At 35.4% G+C, this 26109-nt stretch overlaps 1 protein-coding gene across 2 annotated transcripts in view; it reads left to right on the forward strand.

The window, feature by feature from the left end:
• PSMD14 (proteasome 26S subunit, non-ATPase 14) overlaps positions 1 to 23268 on the forward strand; it is a 99367-nt gene extending 76099 nt beyond the window's left edge. For both annotated transcript variants that reach the window (XM_065931644.1, XM_065931643.1), the window contains 4 exons: positions 3826 to 3900; positions 9913 to 10038; positions 20354 to 20416; positions 22853 to 23268. In XM_065931644.1, the coding sequence (XP_065787716.1) occupies positions 3826 to 3900; positions 9913 to 10038; positions 20354 to 20416; positions 22853 to 22951 (363 nt within the window). In that variant the 3' untranslated portion in view covers positions 22952 to 23268. The remainder of the gene's footprint in view (positions 1 to 3825; positions 3901 to 9912; positions 10039 to 20353; positions 20417 to 22852) is intronic.
• Positions 23269 to 26109: the final 2841 nt, after the last annotated feature.

Here is a 26109-nt window from a genome sequence, read left to right on the forward strand (position 1 = left end):
ATTAGGGTTATATTGTAAAGTACTATTTAATATATTGAGGAGAGGTCAAAATAGGTTAAGGTAAACATTATAAAATCACACATACAAGTTCTCCTCTTTGAAAAAATATATATTAAAAACTGTGCGTATGTATTTACACCACAGTGTTAGTATTGATTGCCTTTGGGTAATAGGATTATGGATTTTTTTCTTGTTTTTCCTTCTCTATTTCTTAAACTTTTTGCAGTGAAACATACTGCTTTTAGAAGATGTTACTTTTAAGCACTAATAGCAATGTTGGACAACATTGCTATCTACCAAAACAAGGCTAATAGACAAAGTTTATATGAACTTTCATGTTTTAAATAAGAGAAGTCATTAATAGAGCCATTTCTGATAGAGAGGGAAAAGTTTAATGCCTGTACTGTATGTAGAGTTTTCTATTAATGTTTGTAACTGTAATACTCTTTTGTATGTGTAACATTTGACTAATACTGTCAAATGTATAGAATTGAGAATTAGCAAACATTTATTTTTTTAAACCTATTTCACTAAATAAAAATTGTTCAACATTTCAAGTCCTTAAAGGTCCGTTTGTATGAAGATTGGTTGTCAGCTGCATGGAAGTTAACTGACTATTGATGCATAGATGCATTGTACTAGGATTGTGAGCCCCTTAAGTGTAGCTCTGAGTACAACTGCATTGTCTTAACAGAATTAAACTCTTCGAAAAACATTATTTTCAGTAGTTAAGCATTTGTAAATCAGTTGCTCTAGAAAGAACCACTGTGGTCATTTTGTAGATGAGGAGACTTGAGGCCCTGCATATTTGTGATTTGCCTAGGTTACCTAGTGAGTTGTAGGAACTGTAAGCAGAGCTTCTCCTTCTTTTATACTATATTTAGAAGATTCATTCATTTTGGCATAGCTAATATACATATACAGCTCAAAATTCAAAACTTAGGAAAAAGTATTTAGCAAAGATCCTCCCTTCTGCATTTGCCATTTGCAGCCTAGTTCTCTACCCAGCAGGGAACAAAGTGCATGTTTTGTTGCTTTTCAGTTATTATATTTATGTAAAGAAAGCTTCATTTTAAGGTATGATTTAATGGATGATATTTAGCAACACACTTTCAGTTTATCAATGTAAAATAAGGCAAACAGATTCATCTTTAGATCTAAATAAATATGCCTTAACAGCATGAAACTTTTTTTAACCTATCAAGAACCTGTAAATAGGTTATTATCCATTTCATAAGCTGTGTATTTTATAATATGCCTGTTTTCCACACAGTGAGCAAATGAAGTTAGAACTCATTTCTCCTGAGTAGTCTGGACATTGCCAGAAAGTATGATTTCACCATAATGATTATTGGTGTACTTTTTTTCAGATCTATCATTTCCTAAATCTATCATATGTTTTGTTAAGTGTAGATTTATAAATTAGGTATTGATGTTTTCCAAAATTTCCTGGTTATGAAACTTCTTTGTTGGCCTGATATACCACGGCATTTTCAACTTGGCCCTTTCAAGAAAGAGACTAGTCTCCCCCTTGGTAAAGCTAATCTTATATTTGGTGTATGCTGCCACAACTTGTAATTCAGTGTCAGCTAGATTGGTGAATTTTAAAAAATTTATTTTTCACTAAGCTAAATAAAAGAGCCTACCCCTTTTGGGCTTATATGGAATAAGGACTCAACGGGGCCAGTTTACTTATGATTTGGGATGAATGTAATGGGGGGACGCAGCAGGTGAGTAAATGACATTAGAAGATAGTTTGAGGGTATCATTTGGATTAAATTTATATTTGTTTATTATTGTCCCTGCTAATCTTTCATACTACCTGTGTTAGTTTTACTACTTTTATCTGAATAATGTAATTGAAAATTAAGTAGGTAGTGCCTTCAAGTTCTAAACTATGTTTCAGCAGTACAGTTGATCTCCAAAATGTGGACCTGTCTGTGTGCCCATTTGGCTGACTTCTGTATCTATTGGCTATACCATTACTAGCTCTTGGCCACTGTGTGAAATTATACAGTTGGAGCGCATAAAAGCATTTGTATGAGAGGTTAGTTGGCACCTGAAATCTAGCCTAAGCTTCACTCTCTAGCCAGGCTGTGTCTGCCACCTTTTTTTAAATTCTTCCACAGAGAGGATGTACTTCCTAATTTGAATAAAGGTGAGTACCGTTTAAGGGAGGCACTGATTAGCCCCACTGTTTGATCCTCACAGTAGTATACATATTATGCACTGAAATTTAACTCACTGTTCTTGATTATTGAAATGAATAAGGATTTAATAGATCCTCTTAGTACTTTAATTGCACATGTCAACCATTTTATTATAGCAGATGTTAGAAACATGAGAATGGATTTTTGCAGTACATAATCGAAAATGGGTTGGTATTTGGTGGGGTGATTTTGCTAGCAAGATTTAATAATAAGACTATGCTTTGTTTTCATTCTCATTCTTAAGAGTACAAAGAATTGAAGAATTTCTGAGATACATTGTAGCATCATAGTATGGTAGAAAAAACATGGGCTTTGGAGTCAAAAAGTCTTAGTCTCAGATCCCAGTTTTGCCTTTTAATAGGTAGAAACTAGTACAAATTGAGATTAGTGTCTTATTTTCTCATCTGTCAGAAATACACATGGAACCAGCCTACCTTACTAGGTTGCTGTGAAGATTAGAAGACTTATTTTGTAAAGCAGATGCCAGGTGCTCATCAAATGTTTTCTGTCTACCCCTTTTTTTTACATCAACACCTTAAGACTACACTATACAAATCTAATTATATAGTTTATCTTTAGATTCCTGAGAGTTAACCCCAAAGCCCTTTTTGTTTTTGTACTTGAAAATATATCCCATGTACATTTCTGAGCTTTAATGTTTTAGAAGACTGATTGAGGAGTCCATAGAAACTGTTCTGGACCTCATTTGAACCTCTGCTGCTAAGTTATTTAAGCAATTGTGAAACATTTCCAGCACATGCAGGGTTATTGTTTCTTAATAAAACCATGCCATTAGCTTAATTTTTTGTTATGGTCTCCCTGTTTTTCTCAGTGATCGAGTACAGTGGGAAGTACTTAGCCAAATGGGCACACAGACAGGTCTATATTTTAGAGATTAACTTTTCTGCTGAAATTCCCAGTTTTGAACTTAAAGGCGCTACCTACCTGATTTTCAATTACAGTATTTAGGTAAAAGTAGTAAAACTAACACAAGCAGTATGAAAGATTAACAGGGACAATAATAAATATAAATTTAATCCAAATGATATCTATAAGTACTGCTTAGTGAGACTGCCTGTCACTAGACCCAGTACAGAACAGATTCCATTTTATTAATTTAGAGACATGTGCAGTCAGTTATTTTTAATATATTAGAAGTGAATTAAAAAGGGAAACTCCAGATTAATGTTGTGGGTGAAGGAATAATTATTTTATTACAGCTTTTTAGGCTTTTCTCTAAGTAAGAAAGAGCCCCTGCCTAGATGATCATAAAATTAGACTTAATAAATTATATGCTATTTATAAATTATGAATAGTTAATTTCTAAGTTAGATTATGATGAAGTCAAACTGTTTCTGACTCTGAGCAAGGCTACTAAAACTATTGACTTTGTGCTGCTATATCATGCTTTAAAGAATGTGTGCCCCATACCTCAGAACCTCACTCCTAAACTTTAGCTGAAAAAAAAAATAGTTTAATATTTATTTTGGATAAACAGTCATTTTTAGAAGATATAAAGATATTGTTTACCAGATGTGTCAATAGTTTCAAACAGCTGTATTTATTTTATTAGATGAAAAATATTAATTTGTCCTTTTTCTAATCATTTATATAGGCATTAATTCATGGACTAAACAGACATTATTACTCCATTACTATTAACTATCGGAAAAACGAATTGGAACAGAAGGTGAGCTTTAATTTTTTACCTTCGAGGAGGAAAAATGTCTATTTCAACAATATAGCTGTTACCTGGTTTATTTGAATTTAAATTGTTGACCTCTTTCATTTATTGTAGTCAAAAGTTTTTTCATTCCTCTTGAATTGCAGCATAAAACAAAGGAATATTTTATTGGACAAATTGAAAGACAGTTTTACCTTCTTGGTATGTGCTAAAGCAGAGGAAGAAGTAGGAAACAAACATTCCAGCTTGGTTATATGATAAATTAGAAAAATCTTTCTTCTAGGTCTGTGATTTTTATGATTAACTTATCTTCTCCAATAAAATAACCTTTTGTCACTAAATTGCTAAATAGATAACTTTCCAGATTTGAAAGGAATAAATTAGATTGTAATTGTATTGTGTTTTTTAAGAAGTACCATGATACTTAGGATAAACTAAAGGTGAGTCAAAGGGGAAATGCATTTTAAGGATTTTCAGATATTCAGAGCTAAATTTGTACACCTTTTTATAGTAGTAAAATTTGATACTTTTAAAAACTACCTAGCATCTTGATGAATTAACATTTTTTTCAGTTCAGTTCACTCAGTTGTGTCTGACTCTTTGTGACCCCATGAACCGCAGCGCGCCAGGCCTCCCTGTCTATCACCAACTCCATGAGTTTACCCAAACTCATGTCCATTGAGTCGGTGATGCCATCCAACCATCTCATCCTCTGTTGTCCCCTTCTCCTGCCCTCAATCTTTCCCAGCATCAGGGTCTTTTCCAAGAGTCAGCTGTTTGTATCAGGTGGCCACAATATTGGAGTCTCAGCTTTAACATCAGTCCTTCCAGTGAACATCCAGGACTAATCTCCTTTAGGGTGAACTGGTTGGATCTCCTTGCAGTCCAAGGGACTCTCAAGAGTCTTCTCCAAAAGCATCTCCAAAAACTTCTTCAAAAGCATCAATTCTTCGGTGCTCAGCTTTCTTTATAGTCCAACTCTCACATCCATACATGACTACTGGAAAAACCATAGTCTTGACTAGACGGACCCTTGTTGGCAAAGTAATGTCTCTGCTTTTTAATGTGCTGTCTAGGTTGGTGATAATTTTCCTTCCAAGGAGTAAGCGTCTCTTAATTTCATAGCTGCAATTACCATCTGCAGTGATTTTGGAGCCCAAAAAAATAAAATCAGCCACTGTTTCCCCCTGTTTGCCCATCTGTTTGCCATGAAGTGATGGGACCGGATGCCATGATCTTAGTTTTCTGAATGTTGAGCTTTAAGCCAACTTTTTCATTCTCCTCTTTCACTTTCATCAAGAGGCTCTTCAATTCTTCTTTACTTTCTGCTATAAGGGTGGTGTCATCTGCATATCTGAGGTTATTGATATTTCTCCCAGCAGTCTTGATTCCAGCTTGTGCTTCTTCCAGCCCAGTGTTTCTCGTGATGTACTCTTTATATAAGTTAAATAAGGAGGGTGACAATATACAGCCTTAATGTACTTCTTTGTTGATTTGGAACCAGTCTGTTGTTCCATGTCCAGTTCTAACTGTTGCTTCCGGACCTGCATACAGATTTCCCAAGAGGCAGGTCAGGTGGTCTGGTATTCCCATCTCTTTCAGAATTTTCCACATTTTGTTGTGATCCACACAGTCAAAGGCTTTGGCATAGTCAATAAAGCAGACATAGATGTTTTTCTGGAGCTCTCTTGCTTTTTCTATGATCCAGTGGATGTTGGCAATTTGACCTCTGGTTCCTCTGCCTTTTCTAAAACCAGCTTGAACATCTGGAAGTTCACGGTTCATGTATTGCTGAAGCCTGGCTTGGAGAATTTGGAGCATTACTTTACTGGTGTGTGAAATGAGTGCAAATGTGCAGTAGTTTGAGAATTCTTTAGAATTGCCTTTCTTGGGGATTGGAATGAAAACTGACCTTTTCCAGTCCTGTGGCCACTGCTGAGTTTTCCAAATTTGCTGATATTTTGAGTGCAGCACTTTCACAACATCATCTTTCAGGATTTGAAATAGCTAGAATTCCATCACCTCCACTAGCTTTGTTTATAGTGATGCTTCCTAAGGCCCACTTGACTTCACATTCCAGGGTGTCTGGCTCTAGATGAGTGATCACACCGTCATGATTATCTGGGTCATGAAGATCTTTTTTGTACAGTTCTTCTGTGTATTCTTGCCACCTCTTCTTACCATCTTCTGCTTCTGTTAGGTCCCTACCATTTCTGTCCTTTATTGAGCTCATCTTTGCGTGAAATGTTCCCTTGGTATCTCTAATTTTCTTGAAGAGACCTCTAGTCTTTCCCATTCTATTTTTCCTCTATTTCTTTGCATTGATCGCTGAGGAAGGCTTTCTTATCTCTCCTTGCTGTTTTTTGGAACTCTGCATTCAGATGCTTGTCTTTCCTTTTCTCCTTTGCTTTTCACTTCCCTTCTTTTCACAGCTATTTGTAAGGCCTCCTCAAGCAGCCATTTTGCCTTTTTGCGTTTTTTTTCATGAAGATGGTCTTGATCCCTGTCTCCTGTATAATGTCATAAATCTCCATCCATAATTCATCAGGCACTCTGTCTATCAGATCTAGTCCCTTAAATCTATTTCTCACTTCCACTGAATAGTCATAAGGGATTTGATTTAGGTCATACCTGAATGGTCTAGTGGTTTTCCCTACTTTCTTCAATTTCAGTCTGAGTTTGGCAATAAGAAGTTCATGATCTGAGCCACAGTCAGCTCCCGGTCTTGTTTTTGCTGACTGTATAGAGCTTCTCCATCTTTGACTGCAAAGAATATAATCAGTCTGATTTCTGTGTTGGCCATCTGGTGATGTCCATGTGTAGAGTCTTCTCTTGTGTTGTTGGAAGAGGGTGTTTACTATGACCAGTGCATTCTCTTGGCAAAACTCTATTAGCCTTTGCCCTGCTTCATTCTGTACACCAAGGCCAGTTTTGCCTGTTACTCCAGGTGTTTCTTGACTTCCTACTTTTGCATTCCAGTCCCCTATAATGAAAAGGACATCTTTTTTTGGGTAAAAAATTACCTAGCATCTTGATGAATTAGCATTCTTTAGCTTCTATTATTTTAGGGTTATCTTGAGTACAGTTTTTCTGTCAACTAGTTAGAAATGTTCTGCCTATTGCTTTTTGAAATTATAATCTGAACTTCTTTTTTCTTTCTTTATTACTGCAATTGGTCATCCTCCAAATAATCTTCTTGCGTTTCTCTCTGAGAAAGACATAAAAAAGTCTTAAAGAGCAGGAGTACTGTTGACAGCCAGTAAACTTTGCATACTACATGCACTCTGAAGTTCAAATGTGATAAGTAATCAGTAGTAAACAACATCTTCTTACTAGTTGAAAGTGTTCCCCACAGAGTTACCTTAGAAGGGATTCTAGTGCATATGGTCTATTAGAGGTAGAATAGGAGGACTCCCTATAATACTCCCCTTTTCAACCAGATCACTTCCATTTTCTGGCTCATTTATATTTTGTGGGAAGCATGTGCCATGTAAGATTTTCTAAAGTTTGATAATCTATTGATTTAAAACTTCTAAGCCACCAATAAACTCCCTCAAAGGTCCATGGTTTTGAGTGAGGTGCTGCAGGGGGCCAGTTCTTCCTTGACCTGAGGGGAGACACAGAACCATTAAAACTCTCTTCCGTCTGTTTGCTTTTGTTCCAAAGTTCATAGCAGCTTTGGTAGATTTAGTTGATAACTGAAAGAACATTTTCAACACTTATTTTAATTTTATGTAGACTAGGTACAGGCCGTGGGTAAAAAGGGTACCACTCAGACACAAACTGAAAAATTCATTCAGATGCATAAATATATTATAAATATGTTGTCAGTCTTATATCTGACACCTAACTGTTTGGAAATATCCATCTAATTACATCAGACTTTTCTTTTTCTTCTTTCTTTTATAGTATCCTATAAACTTAGCTACCATCCTTGGTATTAAAATAGCACACATATAAATAACTAGTTAATAGTATATTTATGTTCCTAGCATAGCTCAGTTCAGGTGCTTTCTTAATGTCAAAAGCCCTGCCTTTATTCTTATCCCACCAACTTGTATACTTAACTCCAAGTCTTACCTGAGGGGCCCAGTGCAATCCTTGTCCAGGCAGGGTGGGATTATTATTCTCCTCTGTGGGAACTTTTTTTTTTTGCTTTCGAAGTGTCCAAAAATCCTGTTCTCAACACTTAATTAAAGGTAGCTTTATAACATTGGTATATATAGCTTTATAGCATTCCCTGGGTTGGGAAGATCCCCTGGAGAAGGAAACGGCACCTCACTCCAGTATTCTTGCTTGGAGAATTCCATGGACAGAGGAACCTGGTGGGCTACAGTCCATGGGGTCGCAAAGAGCTAGACACAACTGAGCAAATAACACTTTCACTATCTTATAACATTGGTAGTTGCAACTGCACCAAAATTTCCCTAAGATGTATTTTCTAAAACATTATCCATGGTGAAGATGGGAAGCACTCAAAGAAATTGGGGCTACATATGCAGGAGTTTTCCAGGTTTTTTCAAACTACTCTTGCCTCCATGAGCCCTAGGGGAGGATTCAGGGAATTTGGAGCTTTTGTGTCTTGAAAATGCTCATAGGTGATTTTGACTTGTAGCTTATTCTTCAGCATAAGGAAAACTTTGAACTGATTTTAGCTGCAAACAGTTCTTTTGAATTAAACTCACTTCTAACTGTGTCTTTAGAGCCTCGTGCCTTGTGGATCTCACTTAAAGTATACTGCTTCTAGGACCTACTGTATAGCACAGGGAACTCTGTTTAATGGTGTATGACAGCTTGGATGGGAGGGGACTTTGGGGGAGAATGGTTATATGTGTACGTATGGCTGAGTCTATTTGCTGTTCCCCTGAAGCTATCACCTTGTTAATCGGTATACCCCAATACAAAATAAAAAGTTAAATAAAGTATACTGGTTCTCATAGCAAGAAAACAACCATCATTTTGTAGCTACCATTTTTTTTGATATTGTGTAATTTTATCAATCATTTAGAAAACTCTTCGTATTCACTGATACTCCTCAACTGAAGGACATTATTTATAGAACAGGACTTTAAGAAAAACTGTCTTAGGAATTTGAACTTGAAAATTGACAAATTTCCAAGAATTCAGAACTAGGAGTCCAGTTTGAGAAATAATGAGCTAAGGTGTTTAGTTCTGTGATCACTAATGGGATCTGATCCTAGTTTGCTGATGTGATTGCAAACTGGATGAATCTGATTTTCTTCGCAGTTTTATGACTTTTCATTCTGATATAAAATTTAAATTTAAAAAATTATAGACAGACTATTGGAATTTGAAGGAAACTTGGAGATTATATACAAGCCTTCAATTCATAGGTAATGTAAACAAAGGCTCAGAAAGACTGACACAAAGTCGTTCAGTAAATGGGAGTGTTTACCTACTTATCTTGGTATTTGAAAGCTGGACTATATGAACTGTTAGAAACCCTTTGCATTACATAGTAGTTTCATTCATTCAGTATATACTTATTGAGTATTTGCTATGATTAGATTATGATCTAGATTCTAGAATCTAGATCGTAGTGATTTTGAATTAAAGTCCTTGCCCTGTTGATTTCTCTTTAGTGAGAGAGAAATGCACTAAACAAGAAAACATAAGTTTCAGCTGTTTATAGTGTTATAAAAATAATAAAACAGGTTAAGGAAAGAAAGATGTTTAGGATAGTGTGGGGGTGGCTTTTTTATAAGGTGGTGAGAAGTGGCATCTATCTCTAAGGAAGTGAGAAAGGTAAGCTATACAGAGATAAAGAAAATAGCCTTTGAGGCAGAGGGACAGCAAATGCAAAGGCCGTGGGGTTGGAGTATTCCTTAGAGTTTCATTAATATAAATTTAGGAGGATGCCCTTTAGGGTTTATTTAAATTAATAAAATTAAATTTAAATTCATTAATTCCAAAAGTTGTTTGTGAAGTTGTTTTTCAAGACATAAAGGAAATTTCTTCAGTATAGAAGCATAATTAATTTTTCTTTATGTTTTTTAGATGTTGTTAAATTTGCATAAGAAGAGTTGGATGGAAGGTTTGACACTTCAGGACTACAGTGAACACTGTAAACATAATGAATCAGTGGTAAAAGAGATGTTGGAATTAGCAAAAAATTACAATAAGGTAAAAACTTATTTTCAACATTTATTTCTTATAACCTTTGGAATATGTGCGATTAGATATCAGGCATTATATAAACAGTTAAAAGCAGAGTGGCCTATTTCACAGATCAAATAGTAAATATTTTAGGCTCTACCAGCCATCCCGGCCATCCAGTCTGTTGCAACTACTCAACTCTGCCGTTACAGTGTAAAAGCAGCCACAGACAATAAATACATAAAGGAATGAGTGAAGCTGTGTCTTAGTAAAACATTTACTAAAACTGGCATCCAGCGAGATTTGACCCATGGCCTGTAGTTAGCCAGCCCCTGTTGTAGACCATGTAAAATGGTCTTTTACATTTGAAATCTCTCCATTATTCAGAGGACTTTTTCTTGGAAGGGAAGGAGGAACAAGGAGATGTGAACAACAATAGCATTTAGTGCTTCATAACATGTAACTTATGAAATTTCCTGTTTTTCATTAAATAAGTATTTATTGAAATCTGTTAGATGCCAGGCTCTGGGGATATAGTAAAAAATAAGACCTATCCTCCTGGAATTTATTTTCTGGCCGAGGAAACAAAGTCAACAAATAAACACAACACAATACATTATAATTAATGCTGTGAAGACAGTAAACAGGATGATATAAAGAAGAAGAGCAAAGGGAGACGATTTCATATGAGGATGTAAGAAAAGTTATAACTTTGAGAATCTCCTAAAAATGTTTATTGTACGCTAAAGTATATATGGGGCTTTCCAGGTAGCTCAGTGGTAAAGAATCCACCTGCCAATGCAGGAGACACAGGAGGCTTGGACTCGATTCCTGGTTCGGGAAGGTCCCCTGGAATAGGAAATGGCAAGCCACTCTGGCATTCTTGCCTGGGAAATCTCATGGTCAGAAGAGCCTGGCAGGGTACAGTCCACAGGGTTGCAAAAAGTCGGATGTGACCGAAAGGCTGAGCACATGCACACACACAGATATACGTGGTCGTGATAACATTTTATTCACAGATTTCTGTTCTTCACAATTTGAAGCTAGAGGTATTGGCAGGGCCTTGCTCGCTGGGTAGCCTCTAGCAGGGGAGGATCCTTCTGTTTCTTTTTCCGCTTCTGTTGGTCCCCAGGTATTCTTTGGCTTGTGGCAGCATAATTCTAAACTATAACCAAGATTCTGATTTCAGTGTATCCTTTTAGGGCGGACATGATTCAACTCATAAAGTATGTTTTTTTACTTTTTTGACCAAAATCCATATAAAGAATAGATTTTACATTTCGACCCAATACATGGAATGCATTTATATCTATGTGTATATAAGTGAAGTGAAAGTCACTCAGTTATGTCCAACTCTTTGCACGCCAATGGGACTATATAGTTCATGGAATTTTCCAGGCCAGAATACTGGAGTGGGTAGCCTTTCCCTTCTCCAGGGATTACAACAGAAGTTCTGTGAAACAATATTTACCCTTTTACAAGTGATAACATTCTATTTTCTTTCTCATTTGACTTGATTTCATTCTGTTTCAGTTATATATATACATATTACGTACATGGGCATATAGCTTGTGATCTATTAAAGGATCAAAAACCTGCAATTTGTAAAACATATATACACACTGTATGTACAGTGTTATGGTTACAAATATTTATCGAATATCTTCTGTGCAATTTTCAGTGAAAACAGGGATTCTTCCTTCATCTTTAGGAAAACAAGAGCAGTAAGAAAAGTTCAGTACCAGAGTACTAGACCATAACTGGTGTGTGTTTGATAACACCTTAGTATTCAAATTGTCCACAGACCAGCTGCATCAGTTTCAGTTGTAATCAATGCAGGCTCTTTGACCTACTAAATCAGAATCTACATTTTAACAAGATTTCCAAGAAATTTGTATACCCATTCAAGTTAGAACTTAGAGAACACTGCCATAGAGAAGTCCAGGTGAAGTCCTGTTGTTCAAAGCTTTTTGTTTTCAGCTGGGAGAGACCCAGGATGCTTTTTTAGAGAATAATAACATTTGAACTAGGCCTTAAAGCATGAGTAAGATTTGGATATACAAAGAAATGTTACCCCAAGCCAGCTACATATCATGAGCAAAGACTCGGAGACAAAATAGGCAAGGGCATCTTTAGGAAACTGTGTTTGGGTAGAGTACATAAGAAGCGTGTACATGAAAGGCTAAATAGTGGACTAATAGAGATTTTTAAATTACTGAAGTCAAATAACAGTCTGGAAAATCAGGATAGTTTATTTTTTGATTAGGGGCATGATATACCCAGAACCTGACTTTAGAAACATAATTTAACAAGAGTATAGAAGAAAGTATTGTAAGAGGAGATTTGAAATGGAGATTCTTCTTAGGAGGAACTTCCTGTTACCCAAACAAACGTAGTAAGTGTCTGTGTGGATTATAGCAGTGGTAGTAGGAACAGAGGTATCAACAGATTAGTAAAATAAAATGTGCCAGTTGGATAGATAAAGTGAAAGAAGAAGGAATAAAAAATGAATTAAACTTCTCCTGCCTAGGTAACTTGAAGTATGTTAATACTGTTAACATTTCCAATTTAAGTAGAAGTAGAAAGATTGAGGGGCTTCCCTGGTAAAGAATCCACCTGCAGTGCAGGAGATGTGGGTTTGATCCCTGGGTCAGGAAGATCCCCTGGAGGAGAGCGTGGCAACCTACTCCAGTATTCTTGCCTGGCGAAACCCATGGACAGAGGAGCCTGGTGGGCTATCATTCATAGGGTTGCAGAGTCAGACACCACTGAAGCGACTTAACACATATGCATGCACTGAAAGACTGAGAAAGGATATGAAGAGATTAAACAAGTAAGGAATTCCCTGGCAGTCCATTAGTTAGGATTCCACACTTTAACTGCTGAGGGTACAGGTTTAATCCTTGGTCAGGGAACTAAGATCCCACAAGCCACAGTGTGGCAAAAAAGAAAAATAGAATTTAAATAAACAGTTCACTAAGTGGGACTAAAAATTGACAGCAAGGGGTAGAGCTTTTGGAGACAGGTAAAATTGATATTAGGTGTCACAGTTAAAATTGGTATTAGTTGTCACAGCAAAAAAAAAAAATAATAATTTTTTTCTTTTTAATTTAAAGACATCTTACAAAATATTAGCCAAGAGATAGTGTGTAAGATTTGCCGAGAGTTAACAACCAGTCTTTTGAGAGAATGGAGAGCTTTGGAAAAAATGTTGATGAGCCCATACAAGCTAAAATCCAGCAGAATTAGGGTTGGCTTTGAAGAACATTGCCCTGATTTATATGTAGTTTTCCAGCTAGAAATCTCCATTGGTTCTAGATTACAGGGAAATATATATATAATGTTTCTAGTATATGTTGTAGAGATTAAAGAGAAGAAATTGTTTATTGTATTTAAAACAGTTAACTTTTATACATTAAAAAGTTAAGACTTAAGTTATTATTCAGCAGACTGTAGGAATGGTTTTCATTTCTCTGTAACATTACAAGTTTAAGTAAATTCTTATTGGTATCACTGCCAGGAAATAACCTATTTATGGTTACTGCTGCCCATCCACAGAAGTTTTTCCTATTTTACAGTTTTAAAAAATCTCTGTAGTACTCAAAAACTTGTAAGGTTTGGTTATAAAATGAAAACAATGTGTAAGCTGTGATATGAAGGAGTCCAAATTTGGGGCTGTAATTCCCTCCGTGATTGAAAGAGAATGTGGTGGAGTTTTTAGTAACACTTAAAATATAAAAAGAAAGGCCCATACAACTAGTTCCTCATAGTATTCTTTTTAATTGGTTGGCGTTTTAAACTAAGGTAATTACAGTTAGGTGCCAGTTAGCTGTGAAAGTGAAAGAAGGTTAGAAAATAATTAAATTCTTTTGTATCAAGTTTTTTATTTCAGGTCTGAAGTCCACGCTGAGAGTCTGCTTGACTGTTAATCGTTGATTTCTCTATAATTACTGAACTTCAACACCCACAACTCTTTCATTCCAAATCTACTAGTTTATTCATGCCAAGACGCATCAGTATTTTAAAACTGATAATATTTGATTAGATATTTGTAAATAAGTATGCCAGTGAAAAAAGGAATTGTAGAAGGCATTTTTAAGAATAGCATAAAAACATAAAAATTTACTTTGTTTTCAAACATGTGGCCCTATAAATTCAGAGATTTGATAGTTTACATTTTTGGTAGAGAAACTTACTGCTTAGTAACTGGAAAGAAAGTTTGGATGCAACTTTTATGTAACATAAAATAAGTAATTATATGATTACATTGGTTTACTAAAGTAGCTGTATTAAATAAGAAAGTCTTGTTTTGTGCTAGTGCAATAAGATAAGAAAAACAAAATAATATATAAATATTAGGAAATCAGGCCAGATTATCATTATTTAAGTATGATAAGATATGTTTGCAATCAAACATAGAAATATATGAAACTAAGCTAGAATGCTATTAGAACTATTATGGTTGAGAATTATATAGGTTACAGTAACCATGCAGTTGCATATGGTGAAACGAGTTATAAAAGGCAAATCAATTCACAGTAGCATCCAAAATTACAAAATACTTAGGAATAACTACCATAAAAATGTAAGTGTATAAATATATATGACTTTTTTGAAATACAGTAAAAAAAAAATTTGTGAATAAATTCCCTTGTTTCTGTAAGGGAAGACTCAATATTTGTAAAGATGTGGTCAAGCTTCCCAAAGGTTACTTTAGTGTTAGTAAAAATGTCAGTGAGCTTTTAAAATTTTGATAACAATAAAATTTGTCTCCAATAAAAATGACATTTATTGAATGCTTGTTATGAGTTCGACCAGCAGAAAATATTTATATCTATAACACAGAAAAGGCTAGTATCCAAAGAGTACATAATAGACACATAAATCCTACAAAATAATTTTAAAAAGCAATAATAAATTGACAAAAAAACTGGAAAACTCACTGAAGACAAGTGGCATATAAACATGAAAAAAAGTTCAACTTTATTATAAAGTACTCAAAGAAAAAGTTAATAATATAAGTAGTTTCTTTTTTCTTTTCAAATAGAAAAAAAAGTGTTTTGGGAGAATGTGCCACTAGTGGGAAAATAAAGTGATATATAACATTTTTGAAGGCCATCTCCCATTTTATCTTTCACTTTTAAATGCATGTAGCTCTTTAAGCCAACATGTTCTCTTTTAAGGATTCATTATGAAGAATGAAATTTATAAGTACTAACTTAAAGAAATATTTAAAACTTGCTCTTATTTATATAAAACGAAATTGTGTAACAATATTAAAAGTTCGTGCTATGTTACCTTCCCTCCATTTTTCAGTGATACCTCCCTATCTCTCATATATCTCAGTGTATTATGCTGTTAACAGTGTTACCTCTAAGGTGGACGGTAGGGGAATTTTATACTTAATGTAAATTCTGGATTTTTTTCAGTTTTTGCACCAAGTATGTTTTATTTATTACTAAGATTGTGTTAGCTTGAAGTAACGATGGCTTAAACAAGATAGGAGTGTATATCTCTTGCAGTTCAAGGCCATGTGAAACTTTGAAATTACTGCAAACCCAGATATCTCCATCTTTTGCTCCACTTTCCCTGTATTGGCTTTTGTCCTTTGTATTTCCTCATGATTCCTGGGTTGCTAAAGCTTTAGCCATCCCATCTGAGTTTCAAGCAACAGGAAGAAATGCAGGGGCAAAAAGGATATTTCTCAGATAAATCAGTTCCTTTTCAGGATCCTTTTCTTCTATAAGTCCCACACAGCACTTCTGATTATATCTCATTGGCAGAACTTAGTCAAGTGGACATACTTTGCTTTGAGAAAGGCTCTATAATACAGTCTTTTACCTGGGAACATAGCTGCGTTTAATAAAATCAAGGCTATATTACAAAAGAAGGAAAAGACATATATTGGGTATGTAACTAGTAGTAGAGTCTGCCATAGAAATTTTTTTCTACAAGCTAAACTACAGTTTCTATTATGTATACAACACTTGTATGGGCACACACATGTGCTCTTTATTTTATATGTTTTATATAATTACATTTTAAAGTTGTATTCCCTCTAGTATTTTTAGAAAGAATTTACACTGTTCGGGGTCATTTAACAAATCATGGGTTTGCTTTATTCAGAATGTGTCATTAAAAACTAATTATTTCCCAAATTGCCATGAATGTTGCTTTGAGGTCTTTGGAGATAGATAGGACTATATTTAAGTCACAGTTTTATTGTGGCTTATTATTGACTGTATGTCCCCATCATTCACTGAGTATACTCCTTTTTTGTTTATTTCATACTGTATTATAATTTGTGATTTATAGGCAGGTAGAGGAAAGCTCAAATGTGACCTTCTTGAAGAACTGTCTTACTTGTAGTGAGTACTTAATAGTTATTTACTAATATATAAAATATTGAAAATTCTACTTTTAAGGACATGCATGAAAGCATTTTCAAAAGGAGAGTTAGAAAGAAAATTTATAGTATAAATATTGATGTAATTAACATATAGGAAGGAGATAGTGCCTATTTCTTTATGTAAAATGTAGATTGATTATTTCACTGGAATGTTTTAAGGATTTTGTAAATTACTATGTATATGTTAACGTTTAATTACTAGTGACTGTAGGAAACCCACTTTTTTGTTTTCCATATTCGCATCTGTAATACTTTCTCAGAGAGTTTTCTAGTTTCATGTTTGTTAATTTTGCTTTCCCAAGTATGTTTTATAAAAGCCATTTCTTTAAACTTACTCTCAATCCTCATAACCCATAATAGTTAAATAGTTAATTCAGTTAAATAGTCAATTCATTGACTGTATAAAAATCAAGAAAAAAGTACAATGTTATGTTCACTGGCATTAATGATGAAATAATATACCATTCACGTGATTTTTTATAAAGCATGTGCTTAAATGGGAGCATGGCATGTTATAGAGTGAATACAGCAAACATGTCAAAGGGAAAAAAAGAAGCCCAAGAAATGGGCTTGGGTGGAATGATTGGTTGGTATCACTAACTTAATGGACACAAGTTTGAGCAAACTCTGGGAGATAGTGAAAGCAAGGAAGCCTGGCATGCTCCAGTCCAAGGGGTCGCAAAGAATCGACCCCATGGACTTAGTGACTGAACAACAGTCACAACAGTGACTGAACAACTGTTCAGACACGACTTAGTGACTGAACAACAATAAAGTGAAATAAGAGACATATGTCATAAAAGCAGAGGTTAAAGAATTAAAAAAGAAGAGGGTGTATTAGAAAAGGTCTTCAGAAAGTCCAGGTAAATGGAATCTATTGGAATTTACAAGGTGGAGAGATCCTTAAAATCATATTAATGAAGTGCCCAGGATCCAATCCATGTTTGTCAAAGGGAAAATTAAAATGGTCAAATTTAAAACAGAGGTTTTCCATTTGAGAAATTTGGCCATTACCAGAAAAAAGACAGTGAGATTAATGGGTTTGGTAAAAGCCTCTTTAAGATAGGGGGTACATCTGAGGGGATTGTGATAACATAACAGACCAAATTCCAGGAATTTCTTAGAACTGTGCAGACCGTGCATGATGGGATAGCCATCTGGGGGTCTTTGTTGATAAACTGTTAAAAACGTTTCAAGTGTGAATAGCCACAAACATTTTCAGTGCTTTTTTGTTGGTTGAGTAAACCGAAGAGCACGAATGCAAAAGCAAAATTTGATGCCAAATCACAGAAGTTGCCATAAACACAGAAGTTCCCCTATGAGGACATTGCCTGTGCCTGAATTTCATTTGTTTCTGCTGGTACCATTTCTTAATTTTTCCTGGTGACTAGCCAGAATGAAGACGAACTGGTCTTGCCCAGAATGGTAAAGTGATAAAGGTAACTTAGGTAGATGGAGAAAATATTTAGGGGTTTGTTGTGATGATCTGGTCTATCTCAGAATGTAAGAGATGTGCTTACTCTTTTGTCATGGGGGTTTGCAACCTTCGTATATGCCTAAATCTACAGCTGCTCCTCATTTTCCAGATGGCATCTATGGCTGGGAGTACTTTTTACCATCTGCACTTCTCAAAGAGTTTGTGAACTCTCTCTTTTAATTATTGGAAATGGAAAAACTAATTGGTAAAGTGGTTAAATGATATAAAAGATTTAAAAAACTGAGTGAGAGCTTTTTATATTCTTTTTATTTTTATATTGTTTAACCTTTCAAATAAGATCAATGCTTTAAGTGGTTTTTTACTTTCATCTTTGCATGTCTGCCATTTTGATATTTGCAACACTCCAGAATACTGCATAATAACTGTTTTGTACATGGATTGGTATTTTGAGCCAAATTCCAAAACCCTTACCTCCTTCCAATACTGTAAAGTACTATTGTTGGCATGAGCATGGAACAACTAACACTGAATGGATATAGAGTACAAACTTATGTGAATTGTTCCATTCATCTAATGTTTTCAGATTGGTAAGATACAGTGTCATGATTTGTAAAGGTAATTTAGAAAGACAAACTTTTTATGTGTTGCCAGTGTTTGCATGTATGTAAAACACTAAGATAATGGGAGACACAGTTTTGGAGATTCTTTTTTTAGCTAGCTGAGAATAATGAGTGACATCTGACTCTGAAAATGAACATATTCTCTGTCTAGGGAATTCTGGATTTGGAGTGTTATTAACTTATTTTCTCTTCTTTCAGTCTTATGAGTCATAAATATATTTCCTAATGATGTGTTGTAAATAAGGATCCTGTAATAATCAGTAGATAGATACAGTACTTATTCACCATCTTTTTTCTTTAGGCTGGTTCTACTGGGGAAAATTCTCCAGATAGTTTGTCCATTTATAAAATTAGATACTTGCCATCTTTGCTCATTTTCAAGTTCTCTGTTTACAAAACTATTAAGAAGGTGTGAAATGCAGCCAAACTTCCCAGTTTATGGGAAATGTCTGATGATTGCATTTCCTACATGTTCATTGTTCACACATGAAGAAATTTGGCAGCTGTGAGATTATTAAGTTTAGAGTATCCAAATCTAACCCTCACTGGGATTTTGGTTTCCTGCTTTCTACCCCTACCTTCTCACTGCCTACCCCCCACGCTTTGTAACCATATTAAGTGCTGTGATATTGTTTCTTAAGATTGATGATACTTAAATTTTCTTCATTTTCCATTTATTAAAATGCTATGAATAAATCATAGACTAGAAGTTCACCTGATGCAGAGTCCTAGTATCAGGCAGTGGCATACTCAAAACTGTTAAAAAGGAGGTTCCTTAAACTTAGAATTCTCAATAGTTATGTGGTGGTGCCATTATTAGGGTAGAGGGCAAGAGAGGTAGCTAATATAAATGCTGTAATTATTTCAAAATTATTCTAGAGAATTTATGATCATACACATAAAAGTTTGTAGCTGACTATGAAAATAGTAGAAAGTGATTTGTTTATATGGTTTGATTGATTTAATATTTCCTTGATTTGGCATTTAATTCAAGTAATTTTTTGGTGTTGAACACCTCAGATTACTCTATTTGTTCATGATTATGAAAAATCATATGGAGAAATGAGAATTTTTTCTGAGTACGTATTTTACTTTTAGAGATTTAAACATGTGAAAGTATTAAGGGAAGATACTACATGATCTGTTAGGTGTGGGTCAGAAGTCAGCAGCAGGTCCTTTGCTCCTGAGTGTTTTGCTGTGCTGTGCTCAGTCGGGTCTGACTCTGTGACCCCATGGGCTGTAGCCCACCAGGCTCCTCTGTCCATGGAATTCTCCAGGCAAGAGTACTGGGGTGGGCTGCCATGCCCTCCTCCAGGGGATCTTCCCAACCCAGGGACTGAACTTGTGTGTCTTATGTCTCCTGCATTGGTAGACAGGTTCTTTACCACTAGTGCCACCTGGGAAGCCTCCTAATAGATACTGGGTGTGCGTGGGTTTGGCCGACAAGAAAAAGGAGACAAAAATAATAGGAAATTGTGGGAGAAACATAGAGAAAGTAGGAAAAGAAGACAAACTAGTTAGTACTCCAGTGCCACAAGCAGCTGCCTTAGGTTCTTCCTTCCTCCCGTTTAGCCATCCATCAGATAATTCCATAACAGTTTTCAAATGGTTAATACTTCCATTTGGTGATCCAATTTGATATTTTCAGTTTTTGGGGGGTTTTTTTGGGCAAATTTCTCAAGTCTGTTTTCAAAACGATGGTGGTGATAGTTTTTATTACCCTGAAGGATTAGCAGAACTGCTTTTTTGCCCAATAAATTGCTTGAATAAAAGAGTCATGAATGAAAATTAATGATCATCATCATCTTTGATTATTTTGCAGTGGGAAAAGCACATTTAGAATTTGAAACTCTGTCCTTTGTGTTTCCTTCACAGGCTGTAGAAGAAGAAGATAAGATGACCCCTGAACAGCTGGCAATAAAGAATGTTGGCAAGCAGGTAAGGTGTACTGTAATAGGTTATATAGTCACATAATAACATGTTCTTGAGAGTTAAAACTATTTTGGAGCCTGTAAGATTTTTTTTCTCCCCTGTTTTCACTCTACATTTTTCTTCTGTCATGTAAATGTGATGCTAATTTTAAAGGTCACTGAATTATTTGATGTCAGAGTCTTTTTGCCATCTATAGAGAAGTAAATCACAAATATATACCTATGAGAGACTATCTTTAGTGAAAATAGTAGAAATAAATTAGGAAACTTGCATCCTGAGTTAATTTTCCAAGTATTGTTTTTATCTAAAATAATATTATCCTTGAAGATAATAAAATGGTGGGTTTATTTCATACATAACAGTTTTTTAAATGATATATAATTTGTCAATATGTAGACTTCAATTTATAGGTAATATTCTTGAGAAAGCTTAAAGCCCTGTTGGATTTTACTGAGTGAAGAGAAAGGGTTTCAAGTATTTGCTCTTTCACTTTACCAAGATGAAATATATATTTTAGTTCCTATTTTTCTGAAGGTTTGGGGGGAACACACCAACCAATTAAAAGAATCTACAGATTAATTAGACTGTTTTTTAAAGAATGTTGATTACATTTTTTCATTTCATGGAACATGGTTATCATATTGCTGATGTTGGCAGAATCTTGATATTTCAGATGCAAGACACTAAGCTGTCTTTGCTTTCAGCCATCCTACCATATGCTCTGATCCCATCACATCTCACAAGCTATGTAGGTTTGGGCCAGGACCATTCTTGGATGGGAAATCTCTAAGAATCACCCAGCTGCCACAAGAAGTAATGTAGATAACTGCGGGAAGTGTGTTACCAATTTGCCGCAAAACCAGTTACTCCAATAGAGCAGTAGGGGCAAAGGTTCTAACTTAAATATCATAATTGACAAAGACAAATCCCACTGCATTCTGAATATCATGGTTTAAATAACGGTAGAAACCCTCCAAAACCAAAATGAGATATAATTCATCTTATTCTTTCATCCTGTGTGATACAGTCACCCTTGTTGTCTTTTCCCACTACATATTTTATTTTAATATGTAATATTAGATCACCACCTTGGAACCTAGCATTCAGTAACTATTTCTTGAATAAATGACTCTGTTGCTATAGTTTCTTGATGTAGATTCAGTTTAACAGTTAGCAGCAAATAAAAGGAGTAAATAAAAAATGAAACTGAAAATATATATAATTGCAAAGTTTAATAATCATCACAATCATTTTTTAAAATATCATGCTTCACTAGTTTGGCCTAGTGCGTGGCAAAGGCAAAACTGGCTATAATGGAATCAGACCAGTGTCTTTTTCTCTCGCCAGTGTTAGACTCATTCACCTAAAATGCCCTAAGGCTCGTTTTTTTTTTAACTAAAGGAAATTTAATATTATGGTCTATTTATTTGAAATTATCTGTAGCGTGGTGTGCCTCTGGGTGTTTTAAAGAAATCAACGTATTGAAATTGTAGTTCAGAAAGCAACAGCCAAGAAGTAATTTCAGTAGTGAACATTTTTTTAAAGTTAGGATTCTTGGTATTTTAGCAATGCATATAAGAAAATAATGCTTTAGTTGAGAATTTTTTATTTTGTACAATGTATACCCTTTATTTTAAAGCTTTCAAGTTTTTAGTTGAAATATTTCAATCAGGTCTGCCTTAAACATAAATGTATATTAAGCATTTTAATTTAACTTTCTTTATTACAGTGCAACCTTAAGCCTTATTTTTGACTCATATTTCAAATACAGATTTGATCAGGTTTACGTTAACGGATTGTACCTACATTCTTTTCTGTGATACATTTTTTCAAAATAGCTACATGAAATAGTCTTAACATTTTAGAATTGATCCAAATTGTATTTAAATTTTTAAGTTACTAATATGACTTTTGATCCAAGAGTATTTCTGATTTAAAGTACTATTTGTGAAATATTAAAGTCATATAGAAATTAAATTAAAATTATAGAGGAAGTGATGAGATTCACATTGAACTCTTACCTATTGGTATGTGTCTGCTTTGAGCAAAGTACCCTCTCAGACATTGAATATATGTGAATGGCAGAAAATACACACCTATAATCAAGCTTATAGATACATATAAAATACTCTTAATATTTTTTATCAGATGATTTCAAACTGTATAGAATTCCTTGTGACTCTTTATAATTTCTGCTGCAATCATAACATTGTGTAAATCAGCCTTTCATTTATTTTATCAGCTCCTTAACATTTTAACAGATTTAGTAATCCTGAAAATGTAATAGCATATTAGGAAAACAAAATTTTAAAATATATATATACATTTAAGTTTGGCTTTCTTTACCGATTTCATCAGCTACTGAAAAAAAAATCTAAGCAATTCATCTACCAGTAATATGGTTCTTGTTTTTTTTTTCCTTTCTTTCTTTTTTTCTTCTAGGACCCCAAACGTCATTTGGAGGAACATGTGGATGTACTTATGACTTCAAATATTGTCCAGTGTTTAGCAGCTATGTTGGATACTGTTGTATTTAAATAAAGTAATGGAAAAAGCTTTTAGTGATACTTTCAGTGTATAGTCCTCTGTTATTCCTAATGCTGAAAATCAAGGGACCTCTGAAGGTGTATTTGGTTAAAAGTAAGACATCTGGCATCATTTGCAGCACTGTAACACCTTCAGCCTCCATTGTGCAATTACTTCTGTTTCTTTAGTCAGGGTCTTTGCAGATTCCAAAGTTGTATAAGAATACATCAAAGTGGACAAATTTTGTTAAGATCCCGTTTAATATTTGAAGAAATCAGTAACACAAATATATTTTGATTGTTGCTTACAAAATAAAATACATTTACAATCTATGTCTCCTGAGGTCTTTTTGGCACTGGGTGGAATTGACAGAATTAACATTTGACAGTGCTCTAGATATCTCACACAAAGATACATTTCCCTTTGCAATTTAAGACAACACAAAACATCAGTATGATAACAAAACTTCACAAAGGTAAAATGACTGCCATTAATGAGTGGCTACCTCATAAGTGAGTAACCCAGAAAAATGTTGACATATTATAAGTATTTGTCACAAGTTAATATTGTATACTCAATATCTTGTTAACACATTATACTTCCAGTATTTCAGATAAGTAATATAAGAAGAAAAGGGAGGCAATTTAAATTTAGACTTCTGTGATTTTCTTTTTAAAGGGTATGTTCCACCAACATTGTTGAGATTGTCTGGGAGTTAGTTGCCTGCTGCATACTTCGCTAGACTTTAGCTGAGACAGCTGTAGAAGGTGTGTAATGTCTTCAGAGCAAAATGAGAAATGAAGCCATAATGTGAATTTAATATCTTGAGTACATAAGCAATAAGTTTGTCATTGTTCTCTCTCATCTCAAATTAACTGAGATGGACCCAGTTTCCTGATAAAGACAAAAATTTGACTAATGGCAGTTTTCAGAGATATTTCAACCTGTTTCTGACTTGATGTACATAAGTAATTGTTCTCATTAGTACTCATTCATGGGACATTACCTTACCAGGTGCTCCAAGAAATGTGCAAAAAGTGTGGAGACAAATAACATTTAATTCTGTCTCTCCCTTTGTGAAAATATGCTAAAAATGTTTCTAAGGCTTCATTAAAGGGGAGTTTACTTGGGGATTTAGAACTGAGACTTAGCCTCTGCTGGAGGTGGTATGAATAATATGATGAACCAAATTACTGTCCCATTTGAATAATCCTAGGCTTTCGTTGGTAGCCTAATGAAAAGTTGCTAGAAACCTAAGTGGAAATGGCTTAAATTCCCAGTATGTTTCACAGTCTCATTTTTGGTGGAATAAGAGGTGTTTTGAGCATTTCTTGATTGTCCTGTGGTTTCTTCTCTTAAAGACAGTGATGGTATATTATATGTAGGACATGTAATATGTATTAATTGTTGGGATTATAACAGCTAACCATTTACAATTAAAATATAAGAGTTGAAGTTAGTAGAAGTTTTCCTTTTGCCTGCTTTAAACTTGTGTGCAAGCTGGGTTTTTTTCCATACATGATTTTCCCCCATACATAAATAAGGTTCTGTGACTTCTTTCACAGATACTGTTCATGAAAGCTAGTAAAGATTTTTTTGGTACAATATGCCCTCAGAAGAAGGTCTCAGTAATTGAGGGGCTGTTCTCAACATTCCATTGGAAACTTTTTTTTCTTTCTCTTTCACTTAAGTTCCCCCTGAAAAATAGCTCCTGAGTGAATAAAATGACTGAGAAGGCTTATTATACAAGGCCTGCCTTTTGTTCTTACTTGGTCACTTCATCTTCCTGGACTTCCCACAGTCACATACCATGTTCTCCCACTTGATTCATGTTGGAGACAGTCCCAATTTCAAAACCTTACCAAAATCCCTTCTAGCAAAAACCCTAAATTTTTACAGATTTGGAGTCCATCAAAAGGAGGATGCCCAAAGAGGCTTTGTGAACACCTTTGCCTTGGAATGCACATCTGTTTTAGCAGCAGCAGCCTGATAGCCTAGGCAGGCATTGAAACAACTTACTTAACCACAAGCTCTATAAGCCACTTCAGGTGTGTGTGTGTGTACATGTGTGCTTATATGAGCACATTTATGGATTTTGCTGCGCTAGAACCAAAACTTGCCTCAGATGTCCTGCTTTCCTCTTAGACTAGTATGGGAGCATCAAAAACTCCAGCCTTACTATTCAGTGTGATCTGCTTGGACCAGGAGCACCTGGGTCTTCTGGGAGCTCATCATACGTACAGACCTACTGAATCAGAATCAAGAATCCTGGTGTGGGTCGTATGCAACTTTTAAAGTTCGAGAAGCCCAGCTCTACAGAAGTACGAGGCAAGAGCAGGTGTGCTGGTCCTGAGAAAAACCTTAGTTTTCCTTCTTGATCGTGCATATTAAAGGCATAAACCTGTATTGGGGAATCATTGAATGCCGTCCTGATTATCTGAGTGAGTGTTGCTGTTTATCTTCTAATCCAATGCCTTAAAAACTGAGAAAGGTGCACTCTCCCTCTTCTGAACTTTAACATGTCATTTTCGCATTCTTCATTTTTTAAAAAAGCCAACTCAGGGTACTAGGAATAAAAAAAACCTGACTAAGAGCCCAGGTAGTCTCTCCTTTTTTGCTACATTCTTAAGGCTCTGTCCCACTGAGGGAGTGAGAGGTGGGCAACCTTGGAAACAGTGGAAAGAAAGGCATTCGGGGACAAAGAAGTTAATGAAAGGAGAAAGCAACAGTAGGCAAAACAGGGCAAAAGGCTCTCAGGAGAAATGGCGATAGAGGTAAGAGGGGAAAAAAAAGCATCAGTAATGTTATAGCCACTGTCCCTTCTCCCACCTCCCAACAGGTTAGTAATTAAGCACCTGCTTGTTTATGAAGCTTTTTAAAGGAAAACGGGGTCTGGCTGTATTTTTCTCCTAGAAAACTATCTCGGCTTGAGTCTGGGGCATCTGGTCATCAACCCTTCCAGCCCTGGGCCGCCCGCATCGGACCTTGCTTGCGGCGCCGTGGTGGAGGCCACAGCTGATGCCCACTGCGGCCGAGGCGCCCGAACCGCCACGGGGGCGCAGTCCGGGCTGGACGCTGACCGCTGGGCCCACCCAGGCGGCGCTCTCCAAATGCGCCCGCATAGGCACAGGTCGAGTCTGGCAACCCCTCGCTATCAAGCGCAGGACCCACCC

This window comes from Muntiacus reevesi, chromosome 3, assembly GCF_963930625.1.
Source record: "Muntiacus reevesi chromosome 3, mMunRee1.1, whole genome shotgun sequence".
Taxonomy (NCBI): domain Eukaryota; kingdom Metazoa; phylum Chordata; class Mammalia; order Artiodactyla; family Cervidae; genus Muntiacus; species Muntiacus reevesi.